This window comes from Culex pipiens, chromosome 2 (genome assembly GCF_016801865.2).
Source record: "Culex pipiens pallens isolate TS chromosome 2, TS_CPP_V2, whole genome shotgun sequence".
Taxonomy (NCBI): Eukaryota; Metazoa; Arthropoda; class Insecta; order Diptera; family Culicidae; genus Culex; species Culex pipiens.
In genome coordinates this window covers 137,493,368-137,506,396 of record NC_068938.1, presented here as the reverse complement: position 1 = coordinate 137,506,396, position 13,029 = coordinate 137,493,368, and the positions used below count along the sequence as shown (strand labels likewise).

The 13,029-nt window shown below is 26.8% G+C and overlaps 2 protein-coding genes across 14 annotated transcripts in view; one reads left to right on the top strand and one right to left on the bottom strand.

Moving 5' to 3' along the window:
• The window catches only part of LOC120419606 (ADP-ribosylation factor-binding protein GGA1), a 205,480-nt gene that overhangs the window by 75,854 nt on the left and 116,597 nt on the right, over positions 1-13,029 (bottom strand). The gene's annotated exons all lie outside the window — the stretch shown is intronic.
• Positions 1-13,029, top strand: part of LOC120419588 (zinc finger protein 17) — a 61,710-nt gene that overhangs the window by 34,173 nt on the left and 14,508 nt on the right. For 10 of the 13 annotated variants that reach the window (XM_052708509.1, XM_052708514.1, XM_052708510.1 and 7 more), the window contains exons 3-6: positions 1,244-1,386; positions 1,464-1,528; positions 6,488-6,721; positions 12,829-12,968. In XM_052708509.1, the coding sequence (XP_052564469.1) occupies positions 1,244-1,386; positions 1,464-1,528; positions 6,488-6,721; positions 12,829-12,968 (582 nt within the window). The remainder of the gene's footprint in view (positions 1-1,243; positions 1,387-1,463; positions 1,529-6,487; positions 6,722-12,828; positions 12,969-13,029) is intronic. The other 3 variants (XM_052708512.1, XM_052708515.1, XM_052708513.1) reach the window with 2 other exon arrangements.

The following is a 13,029-nucleotide window of genomic DNA, read 5'->3' as shown; positions in this document are numbered from 1 at the left end:
CACATCTTCTAACACTAGCAAAAAGTTCTTTTTCAAGTTCTAATCTCGTGATTATCACACACACACTGCAAAACGAAGGACCAGAGACATGACAGAGTAGGAGGACATCCTCTCCCTTGTCAAGGTCGTCGAGATCCTCCTCCTCCTCCTCTTGCACTGGTACGCGTGTGTTGTTGTTCCGCAGCATACCAGCATAGTGGGAATTTTTCACGGTGAGTGTGGCACGGTCCCACACACACACACACACCCTGGGTCCACACACAGACCCACGGCCGCCGCAAGAATCTGTGTGTGAAGGAGAGGATGCACACGCGGGGAGACCAAAACAAACGCGCCGATAATGATAAACAGCTGATTTTGACAGTTGGTGCTTCACATGTTGCACAACACAGCGAAGGGGTGGAACAACACTAGCACAAAAGCAATGCCTACTTGATTCGCAGGGGGGTGGTCGTGAGGTGGTGGGTTTTGGGGTTGGCGCGCACTCACACTCACTTTTCATGCTCATAATTGTGTGCTACAATGTGTGTGCGTTACATTTCTCTACGTCACACGTTATAATTTACCACTTTAGCAAAAATTTCAAAATAGAGTGAGTGAGTGTGCACAACATTTTTCACTGCACGTGAGTACAGTGCAAAAAGGAAATAATCAAAACAAACACGTGCGTACAGGAGTTGCAGCTGGCGGCACGTGTGTTTGTGCTTGGATGTTCACACTTACCACCGTTTTTTTGTTGTTGGTGCTCTATCTGTCTGGCGTTTGGTGGTGGGACCAAACCGAACTGTGTTCACTCCTCACACAACCCTTTCACTTTCATCTCGAGCGCTCTCTAATCAAAAATACACTCAATAGACGAAGAAATTTTAGTAGAAATCACAAAATTGGTCGCATCTCGGTCGCAATTGGTACATCCTTAAGTTTTACTTTTCAGCACCCCAATTCGAACAAACTTACCAAAAAAAATTATCTCATTCATATATGAACAGCCCTGCCTCATCATCAGCTCAACCTGTTTTACCACATGTTTGCTTATTTTTCTCTCTTTTTTCTTTTCCCACACCATGTATTTGATTGATTGTGTTTCCGTTTGTTGCGTCGTTTTTGTCACACCCTCAAAAACAAAACAAAAAAAAAAAAACACCACCAAATTCATCACCAAATCACGCCATCGCCATCGCCATCCACGTGTGTGTGACCCACCAACCAACCTTCCCCGGGACTTGAACCTGAATCTCTATAGATGCCATACTTGCAGCTGCCGGACGGTGCCAGTATTATCGTGCAGAAGGATGCCAAGGGGACGATCACGCACGCCAACAAGGGCGTCCGGCGGATGATCGTCGTGAACGATCCGTCCGCGCTCCAGCAGGGCGGCGCGCAGCGGTGAGTATTGAAGAGTTCGAATTTCTGTTGAGTAGTTGTTTTTGAAATTGGTTTGTTTTTGTTTTTCTTATTTGCAGCATCATCACCACCAGTGGCACAACCGTTGCACAGCATCCCGCAGCTAAGAAACATGAAGTTATAAGTGAGTACATCTTGTTAATAATAAAAAAATGTTTGACGAAGCTTAACAATGGGACCTACAAGCCGACTCGGTCCTAACCAGGTCCCAGCACCGAAAAAGACCTAATAAAAATAATTTTATGAAAAAAAAAAAAAAAAATGGGACCTACAAGGAAACTGGTTAAAACGGAAACGGGAAGTTTTACGGGGTCACTTTCACAACATAGCAAATTCAAGAACCAAAACACAACGGTCAATGAACTTTGTGCACACAGTAAAAAAAATCATGGTAAAATTTCATCTAAAAGGAGTACATCTTTTATGTCAGAAAAAAGCTTTAATTTAACCTCTAATAATGTGTAAATTTACATCTGGCAGACGCTAGGAAAAAATATCTGTAATCCCAAAAAAATATCAAAATGGCGAAAGTAATATATAGCTTACTAAGTCCGCGCCCCAACCCGCACGGCCATCTCGCCGCTGTGAAAACTGGACGATCAAAGCCAATGTACCTCTATGTGTTCCGTACATTGTATACTGTATTTACTGCATATAGGGTACATATACGATATACGAGATACGTAGAGGTACGTTGGCTTTGATAGTCCAGTTTTCACAGCGGCGAGATGGCCGTGCGGGTTTGGGCGCGGACTTAGTTAGCTAGATATTACTAACGCCGTTTTGATATTTTTTTGGGATTACATATATTTTTTCCTAGCGTCTGCCAGATGTAAGTTTACACATTATTAGAGGTAAAATTGAAGCTTTTTTTTCTGACATAAAAGATGTACTCCTTTTTAGATGAAATTTTACCATGATTTTTTTACTGTGCAGATATTGATAAAAATATATTTAAAAAAAACATACAAATTAACACACATTTTAAACATACGGCAAAGAAATACTCTGACAAAGATTGATCAAATATGATCGTAACTGAGTGGCGCAAAAAATTAGATTAGAAGAAATTAGAAGAAGTAATTTGTGTAAAACAGAAGGTATTGTTTCGATTCGCAACAGGTTGAACTACCTGTTGTTGTACTGCAATTTTTTTTCAAATTGCAAAAAAAAAGTTTCAGAAAAAAATAACTCGTTGGTTTTTTCACACAAGTCTTCATACAAATTTGGAGGCTGTTTAAAGAAAAGTGTTATGGGACCATCCATAAACCACGTGGAAACTTTAGGAAGGGGGGGGGGGGGGGTTTGGTATGGCGATTGTCCACGCTCCATTCAAAAAAGATTTTTTTTTTGTATGAACAATTGTCCACGAAGGGGGGGGGGAGGGGGGGGGTTGAGAATCCCAAAAAAGAGTCCACGTTGTTTATGGTCCCTATGTAAACTTTCGCAAATCTGTACCTAGAGAAGGAAATTTCTGATCAATTATTTTTTATCACAGAAACTCGATTTTCACAGACTTTACCCCTTTATTTTATATTTTTTTAATGTTTTAGTAGGTAATCACAAAGTGCCAACTTTTGAGCTAAATGGTATGCCGGATGTTTTGTTTGTTAGCCAATTTATGATTTTTTTTGGTAAAATAGTGTTTTTTTTTGAAAGTATACAAATTCAAAAATCATTTTTTAACTAGATTCTTACTTTATATAAAATTGTGAAAAGTGCGCAATTTTTTAAGTTAAAGCCATTTTTAGATTATTTTTTTAAAATACTGTGTTTCCTTGTTCATATTCGAAATAAATAACTAAATAAAAAGCTGAGACAATTCTGTACAATTTGCTTTTTTGGAAATTGTTGATCCGACCTTTTGTTGCTGAGATATGGCTTTGCAATGAGTGAAAACGAGTTTATGACCATCAATTTTCAATCGATGGTATTTTGGAAATCATTGTTCAGGTTTTCAATGTAAAAATTGAAACTTGTGCTCAACCTTTTGAAAAAAAAAAATTTCAGGTTTTTGAAATCACGACTTATATTTAGAAAGAGCCAAATACCGTCCAGACTCGATTATCCGAAGTTTTTTATGGGACTTCGGATAATCGAATTAGAAACCAAAACATTTTTGTTTCGTGTTTTTATTTTTTTGTTTTAGACATCAAATTTGAGTTCTGCGACCCCATTTTAGTTTAATTTGAAGAGTTTAAAAACTATTAAAAAACGTTACTTAATCCACCTTTAGGTGGTTGGTGCCTTCTAATCATTTATAGAGTGAGTCCTAATAAAAATAAGTTACGAATAAAAAAAAAACTGCCTACAGACTTTTTGTCAAGAATATACAGACCTTTAAAGAAAATGGCATCCCTCTAAACGACCATTTGAGGTTATGTTGAAAGTCACCCTTTTTGTAGTCGTCTAAATAGCTTTTTTATCATAACTTTTAAACTACTATATAAAACTGTACAATTTTCAATACCAAGCTGTAGGACCTGAAAGTTAACCGAATGGACCATATCCGGACATAATTCATTCATCCAATGCCGAGAAATTCAAATGCATATTTTTGATCAACACACACGCACAGACATTTGTTCAGAATTTGATTCTGAGTCGATAAGTATAAATTAAGTTGGTTCTAGGAGGTCAAATAGAGTTATCTAAGCCTGATTTCACGCACACTAGCTTACCATTTGTTTTTGCTGGCGGGTACAAATTTTAACCTAAAAACCCTTCGTGTACGTACACGCAATACATGCGCACGTAGATAACTCTATTAAAAAGTTCATTTTCCGAGTGATTTTATAGCCTTTTCTCAGTGAGGAAGGCAAAACAAATTGCATTTTTTCAATGTTTCATCACCGCCATTTTTGCCGCCATCTCGGATTTTTTTATCACTTAAGCGTAGTTTAGGGGTCACACTGAAGCTCGACAATAAAAAATAAGCCAACAAAAAAAAAACATTTTTCTCGTAATTCGATTATCCGAAGAGATTTTTTCCGAGGCCTTCAGATAATCGAGTCTGGACTGTAATATGATTTAAACCCTTTTGAAATTTAAGTAGTTATTGAAGAAAATGTTTGTCGATAATAACTGTAGTCGAAAAATTTAGAAATTACTAGGGGAAATTCTCCTATGTTTGGCAGGTTAAGCTCTCGCTCCTAACTCCATCCAATTTGCTGATTTTCACTATTTAAACAACTAATTTTGCAAAAAATTTGATAGAAGCTTGCTTGCTCACTTCTCATTGAGCTATTTATCACTCGATTTCAGTTGAAAACGCCTTTAAATAGCTTTAATTGAATGTCAAAGTTCTGACCTGCCAACATTAGAGGCACGCTGGAATTAGATGCTGTTCCCCTAATTTATTCAAAAACCAGATTTTTTTTCAAAACGTCGTAGCTTGGCGGCAAAATTTTGTTCCGTACTTCCTTATGGCTCAAAAATTACAGTTTTTTTTACACATAACAAAAAGGTTCTGAAATTTAGAAATACGGATTTTGGGACTTAGTTTTTTGTAAAAAAAAAGGTTTCAAATGGTTCTTATTAACACCTACAACATTGCCGAAAACATCAAATCGATCAGAAAATTTCTGTAAAGTATACAGATTTTCGAATATTTACATACCCTTTTTTTCTTCGGTCAAAGGACAGACTTTACAAAGTTTTAGCCAAATAATAATAATTTTAAAATACAAATACAATTCATTTCCGGTTTATGTGGAGACATGCTTATATGTATTACATTGAAGTTTTTTTTAAATTTAGTCAAACAATCATTTTTAAAACCAGGATAAACTCGAATCGTTTTGCACCCTCCAACAAAGTTGTAGCGATTGTTGCAAAGCTACTTTAAAACAACTTTGGAGTTTTTTTAAAGGTTCAATAAAACAAATCTCCAGTTTTTCCTTTTTAGTTGTTTTTGAATACCCCAGAATCAATGCGGTTTAAAAAACACCCAACAAGCATTGAACATTTGAAACGTAGGTTTATATGACCTTAAAAAACTCCAGAAATTTTCTCTTTGTAACACCTTTGATTATTTTGATATAACTTTGTGGAGTTATGGTCAATTGCAATGTTAATGTAAATAATTTTTGCAACATTCAAGCCCTCCAAACGGAATTTAGAGTTGGTGTTCGTTTTTCAAAGGGCAAAATAAGAAGAATTCTGTATTTTTTTTTAAATGTTTCAATAAACCTAAATTTTAGATTTTGCTTTTTGGGTGTTTTTTTAACACCCCTGACTCAAGGCGGTTTCAAAAACACCCAAAAAGCAAAAACTGGAAATTTGGTTTATTGGACCCTCCCAAAAAAAAAAGAAAAAAAAAAACTCCAGAACTGTTGTTTTTCCATAGTATATGCAAAATACAAATTTCTTGAGGAATCTAACTTTCTCAGTTCGTCTTAACTTTGAACATCTTTTTAAGTTATGACTCATCTCATGAATGTGTATGAAAGTCCGCGGAACACTAAAGTTTTTCCCTCCATTCTTTCTCAAATTTATATCCGCTTAACTTTACGCGATTAATCAAATCGCACGTCACCATGCTTCGTTGCAGCGCCGAAGTGGCCTCACAGTTGAGAGAAAAACGACCTCTTTTCCTGTTCTGGATTTTATCGCCCGAAGGTGGGGGTGAAGGTGGTCTTTTTCCTTCATTTCCGCCTCCGCCTCCGTCGCCACGTCAGTATTGATTTTCCATCGATGACGACGCCGATGCACAGACGATAAAAACTTGAACGGTACCTACAAAAAGAATAATTTGCTGGAGAAAGCTGTTCTCTGGTTGGGTGGTCATACATATTTTAAGGTCGATTTTCCTCTTTTCTGTGGGTGGCACTCGATAAGTGTTTTCGCCGTAATCGACCGAGTTTCCGGCTTTCCTTGTAGGTGCTTCCTGGGTTCTTTTGCTTTTAACGCTTTTTAAACATTTAACTGCTCTCTAGTAGCTTCTTTAGAATTGTTGTGGTTGGTTGTGTATTTTGTATTCTAAAGTGGTTTTTCTTCTCTTTTTTTTTCCTCTAACCTGCTAACAAAATAAACCAAAAACTTTCGTAAATACAACAAAACAATCACCCCGGACCATCATCAGATCAATCTAATTCCGCCCTAGCGAACGGAATCATCGACTCGAAGGCGAAAATCCTGACCACGACGTCGGGCGGCGGCGGCGGCTCGTCCGCGGCGACCGCCTTCATGTCCCCGCTCGGGCCGATCCAGCTGACGGCCGAGGAATGCAACGACATCCTGATGAAACGGGCGGCGGCGGCCGTTGCGGCCAACAATCAGCACGCCATCACCACCAACACCGAGGGGCACCATGCTGGTAAGTTAAAAGTTTTTCAAATTTATAAAATTCCAATAAAATTCAGAAATTCCAAAATTGAAAAAAGCAATTTTAAATTCTTAAATTCTTAAATTCTTAAATTCTTAAATTCTTAAATTCTTAAATTCTTAAATTCTTAAATTCTTAAATTCTTAAATTCTTAAATTCTTAAATTCTTAAATTCTTAAATTCTTAAAATCTTAAATTCTTAAATTCTTAAATTTTTAAATTCTTAAATTCTTAAATTCTTAAATTCTTAAATTCTTAAATTCTTAAATTCTTAAATTCTTAAATTCTTAAATTCTTAAATTTTTAAATTCTTAAATTCTTAAATTCTTAAATTCTTAAATTCTTAAATTCTTAAATTCTTAAATTCTTAAATTCTTAAATTCTTAAATTCTTAAATTCTTAAATTCTTAAATTCTTAAATTCTTAAATTCTTAAATTCTTAAATTCTTAAATTCTTAAATTCTTAAATTCTTAAATTCTTAAATTCTTAAATTCTTAAATTCTTAAATTCTTAAATTCTTAAATTCTTAAATTCTTAAATTCTTAAATTCTTAAATTCTTAAATTCTTAAATTCTTAAATTCTTAAATTCTTAAATTCTTAAATTCTTAAATTCTTAAATTCTTAAATTCTTAAATTCTTAAATTCTTAAATTCTTAAATTCTTAAATTCTTAAATTCTTAAATTCTTAAATTCTTAAATTCTTAAATTCTTAAATTCTTAAATTCTTAAATTCTTAAATTCTTAAATTCTTAAATTCTTAAATTCTTAAATTCTTAAATTCTTAAATTCTTAAATTCTTAAATTCTTAAATTCTTAAATTCTTAAATTCTTAAATTCTTAAATTCTTAAATTCTTAAATTCTTAAATTCTTAAATTCTTAAATTCTTAAATTCTTAAATTCTTAAATTCTTAAATTCTTAAATTCTTAAATTCTTAAATTCTTAAATTCTTAAATTCTTAAATTCTTAAATTCTTAAATTCTTAAATTCTTAAATTCTTAAATTCTTAAATTCTTAAATTCTTAAATTCTTAAATTCTTAAATTCTTAAATTCTTAAATTCTTAAATTCTTAAATTCTTAAATTCTTAAATTCTTAAATTCTTAAATTCTTAAATTCTTAAATTCTTAAATTCTTAAATTCTTAAATTCTTAAATTCTTAAATTCTTAAATTCTTAAATTCTTAAATTCTTAAATTCTTAAATTCTTAAATTCTTAAATTCTTAAATTCTTAAATTCTTAAATTCTTAAATTCTTAAATTCTTAAATTCTTAAATTCTTAAATTCTTAAATTCTTAAATTCTTAAATTCTTAAATTCTTAAATTCTTAAATTCTTAAATTCTTAAATTCTTAAATTCTTAAATTCTTAAATTCTTAAATTCTTAAATTCTTAAATTCTTAAATTCTTAAATTCTTAAATTCTTAAATTCTTAAATTCTTAAATTCTTAAATTCTTAAATTCTTAAATTCTTAAATTCTTAAATTCTTAAATTCTTAAATTCTTAAATTCTTAAATTCTTAAATTCTTAAATTCTTAAATTCTTAAATTCTTAAATTCTTAAATTCTTAAATTCTTAAATTCTTAAATTCTTAAATTCTTAAATTCTTAAATTCTTAAATTCTTAAATTCTTAAATTCTTAAATTCTTAAATTCTTAAATTCTTAAATTCTTAAATTCTTAAATTCTTAAATTCTTAAATTCTTAAATTCTTAAATTCTTAAATTCTTAAATTCTTAAATTCTTAAATTCTTAAATTCTTAAATTCTTAAATTCTTAAATTCTTAAATTCTTAAATTCTTAAATTCTTAAATTCTTAAATTCTTAAATTCTTAAATTCTTAAATTCTTAAATTCTTAAATTCTTAAATTCTTAAATTCTTAAATTCTTAAATTCTTAAATTCTTAAATTCTTAAATTCTTAAATTCTTAAATTCTTAAATTCTTAAATTCTTAAATTCTTAAATTCTTAAATTCTTAAATTCTTAAATTCTTAAATTCTTAAATTTTTAAATTCTTAAATTCTTAAATTCTTAAATTCTTAAATTCTTAAATTCTTAAATTCTTAAATTCTTAAATTCTTAAATTCTTAAATTCTTAAATTCTTAAATTCTTAAATTCTTAAATTCTTAAATTCTTAAATTCTTAAATTCTTAAATTCTTAAATTCTTAAATTCTAAATTCTTAAATTCTTAAATTCTTAAATTCTTAAATTCTTAAATTCTTAAATTCTTAAATTCTTAAATTCTTAAATTCTTAAATTCTTAAATTCTTAAATTCTTAAATTCTTAAATTCTTAAATTCTTAAATTCTTAAATTCTTAAATTCTTAAATTCTTAAATTCTTAAATTCTTAAATTTTAAATTCTTAAATTCTTAAATTCTTAAATTCTTAAATTCTTAAATTCTCAATTCTTAAATTCTTAAATTCTTAAATTCTTAAATTCCTAAATTCTTAAATTCTTAAATTCTTAAATTCTTAAATTCTTAAATTCTTAAATTCTTAAATTCTTAAATTCTTAAATTCTTAAATTCTTAAATTCTTAAATTCTTAAATTCTTAAATTCTTAAATTCTTAAATTCTTAAATTCTTAAATTCTTAAATTCTTAAATTCTTAAATTCTTAAATTCTTAAATTCTTAAATTCTTAAATTCTTAAATTCTTAAATTCTTAAATTCTTAAATTCCTAAATTCTTAAATTCTTAAATTCTTAAATTCTTAAATTCTTAAATTCTTAAATTCTTAAATTCTTAAATTCTTAAATTCTTAAATTCTTAAATTCTTAAATTCTTAAATTCTTAAATTCTTAAATTATTTAATTCTTAAATTCTTAAATTCTTAAATTCTTAAATTCTTAAATTCTTAAATTCTTAAATTCTTAAATTCTTAAATTCTTAAATTCTTAAATGCTTAAATTCTTAAATTCTTAAATTCTTAAATTCTTAAATTCTTAAATTCTTAAATTCTTAAATTCTTAAATTCTTAAATTCTTAAATTCTTAAATTCTTAAATTCTTAAATTCTTAAATTCTTAAATTCTTAAATTCTTAAATTCTTAAATTCTTAAATTCTTAAATTCTTAAAATCTTAAATTCTTAAATTCTTAAATTTTTAAATTCTTAAATTCTTAAATTCTTAAATTCTTAAATTCTTAAATTCTTAAATTCTTAAATTCTTAAATTCTTAAATTCTTAAATTCTTAAATTCTTAAATTCTTAAATTCTTAAATTTTTAAATTCTTAAATTCTTAAATTCTTAAATTCTTAAATTCTTAAATTCTTAAATTCTTAAATTCTTGAATTCTTAAATTCTTAAATTCTTAAATTCTTAAATTCTTAAATTCTTAAATTCTTAAATTCTTAAATTCTTAAATTCTTAAATTCTTAAATTCTTAAATTCTTAAATTCTTAAATTCTTAAATTCTTAAATTCTTAAATTCTTAAATTCTTAAATTCTTAAATTCTTAAATTCTTAAATTCTTAAATTCTTAAATTCTTAAATTCTTAAATTCTTAAATTCTTAAATTCTTAAATTCTTAAATTCTTAAATTCTTAAATTCTTAAATTCTTAAATTCTTAAATTCTTAAATTCTTAAATTCTTAAATTCTTAAATTCTTAAATTCTTAAATTCTTAAATTCTTAAATTCTTAAATTCTTAAATTCTTAAATTCTTAAATTCTTAAATTCTTAAATTCTTAAATTCTTAAATTCTTAAATTCTTAAATTCTTAAATTCTTAAATTCTTAAATTCTTAAATTCTTAAATTCTTAAATTCTTAAATTCTTAAATTCTTAAATTCTTAAATTCTTAAATTCTTAAATTCTTAAATTCTTAAATTCTTAAATTCTTAAATTTTTAAATTCTTAAATTCTTAAATTCTTAAATCCTTAAATTCTTAAATTCTCAATTCTTAAATTCTTAAATTCTTAAATTCTTAAATTCTTAAATTCTTAAATTCTTAAATTCTTAAATTCTTAAATTCTTAAATTCTTAAATTCTTAAATTCTTAAATTCTTAAATTCTTAAATTCTTAAATTCTTAAATTCTTAAATTCTTAAATTCTTAAACTCTTAAATTCTTAAATTCTTAAATTCTTAAATTCTTAAATTCTTAAATTCTTAAATTCTTAAATTCTTAAATTCTTAAATTCTTAAATTCTTAAATTCTTAAATTCTTAAATTCTTAAATTCTTAAATTCTTAAATTCCTAAATTCTTAAATTCTTAAATTCTTAAATTCTTAAATTCTTAAATTCTTAAATTCTTAAATTCTTAAATTCTTAAATTATTTAATTCTTAAATTCTTAAATTCTTAAATTCTTAAATTCTTAAATTCTTAAATTCTTAAATTCTTAAATTCTTAAATTCTTAAATTCTTAAATTCTTAAATTCTTAAATTCTTAAATTCTTAAATTCTTAAATTCTTAAATTCTTAAATTCTTAAATTCTTAAATTCTTAAATTCTTAAATTCTTAAATTCTTAAATCCTTAAATTCTTAAATTCTTAAATTCTTAAATTCTTAAATTCTTAAATTCTTAAATTCTTAAATTCTTAAATTCTTAAATTCTTAAATTCTTAAATTCTTAAATTCTTAAATTCTTAAATTCTTAAATTCTTAAATTCTTAAATTCTTAAATTCTTAAATTCTTAAATTCTTAAATTCTTAAATTCTTAAATTCTTAAATTCTTAAATTCTTAAATTCTTAAATTCTTAAATTCTTAAATTCTTAAATTCTTAAATTCTTAAATTCTTAAATTCTTAAATTCTTAAATTCTTAAATTCTTAAATTCTTAAATTCTTAAATTCTTAAATTCTTATATTCTTATATTCTTAAATTCTTAAATTCTTAAATTCTTAAATTCTTAAATTCTTAAATTCTTAAATTCTTAAATTCTATATTTCTAATATTCTTAAATTCTTAAATTCTTAAATTCTTAAATTCTTAAATTCTTAAATTCTTAAATTCTTAAATTCTTAAATTCTTAAATTCTTAAATTCTTAAATTCTTAAATTCTTAAATTCTTAAATTCTTAAATTCTTAAATTCTTAAATTCTTAAATTCTTAAATTCTTAAATTCTTAAATTCTTAAATTCTTAAATTCTTAAATTCTTAAATTCTTAAATTCTTAAATTCTTAAATTCTTAAATTCTTAAATTCTTAAATTCTTAAATTCTTAAATTCTTAAATTCTTAAATTCTTAAATTCTTAAATTCTTAAATTCTTAAATTCTTAAATTCTTAAATTCTTAAATTCTTAAATTCTTAAATTCTTAAATTCTTAAATTCTTAAATTCTTAAATTCTTAAATTCTTAAATTCTTAAATTCTTAAATTCTTAAATTCTTAAATTCTTAAATTCTTAAATTCTTAAATTCTTAAATTCTTAAATTCTTAAATTCTAAAATTCTAAAATTCTAAAATTCTAAAATTCTAAAATTCTTATTTTCTTAAATTCTTAAATTCTTAAATTCTTAAATTCTTAAATTCTTAAATTCTTAAATTCTTAAATTCTTAAATTTTAAAATGCCAAAGCTAAAGTACTGAAAATAAAATAATGTGAAATAAAATTCTAAAACTCTAAAGTAAAAAATTGCCAAAATTTAGAAATTTGGCCATTCTTAATCTCAAAAATTCTGATATTCTAATGTTTAGAAACTCAGCAATTTAGAAATTCGAATATTCAAAAAATCAGAAATGGGGAATTGCTGAAATTCTGAAATGCTTCGGGAATGCTGTAATTTAGAAAAAAAAAAAGTTAATTCAGAAATTTTTAATTTTGGAAATTTGGAAATTCAAAAATTCGTATGTTCAATAATTTGAAAATAACGAAATACAGAAATTAAAAATTAAAAAAATCAGGAGTTCAGAAATTTAAAAATTCTGAAATTTAGAAATTCCAAAATTCTGAAAATCATAAATTTACAAATTCAGAAATTTAGAAAATTTAGAAATTTAGCAATTCAAATATTCAGAAATTTAGAAATTCGGCTTACTTAACCAAAACGTCATTCTGGACAATAGTGGTGCCCGCCACGTCAGAATGCAGTTCTTAGAAATTTTAAACGAGCTTCTGTTAATAAAACATTGATGTTACTTTCACAGCCATCGCCGTCCAGGTCCAGAAGGTGATCCAGGGCCTCGAGGAGGGCGAAGACTCGCAGGCCACCACCTCGACACACCAGCTCAAGATCGAACCCACGCTGAGCATCTCGCCCAAGCTCGAGGCGGTCGAAATTGACTACGTAAGTTGTTTCCCAAAGGAATTCAAGATTTCGGAACTGATTTTCCCGTTTTCATCCCGCA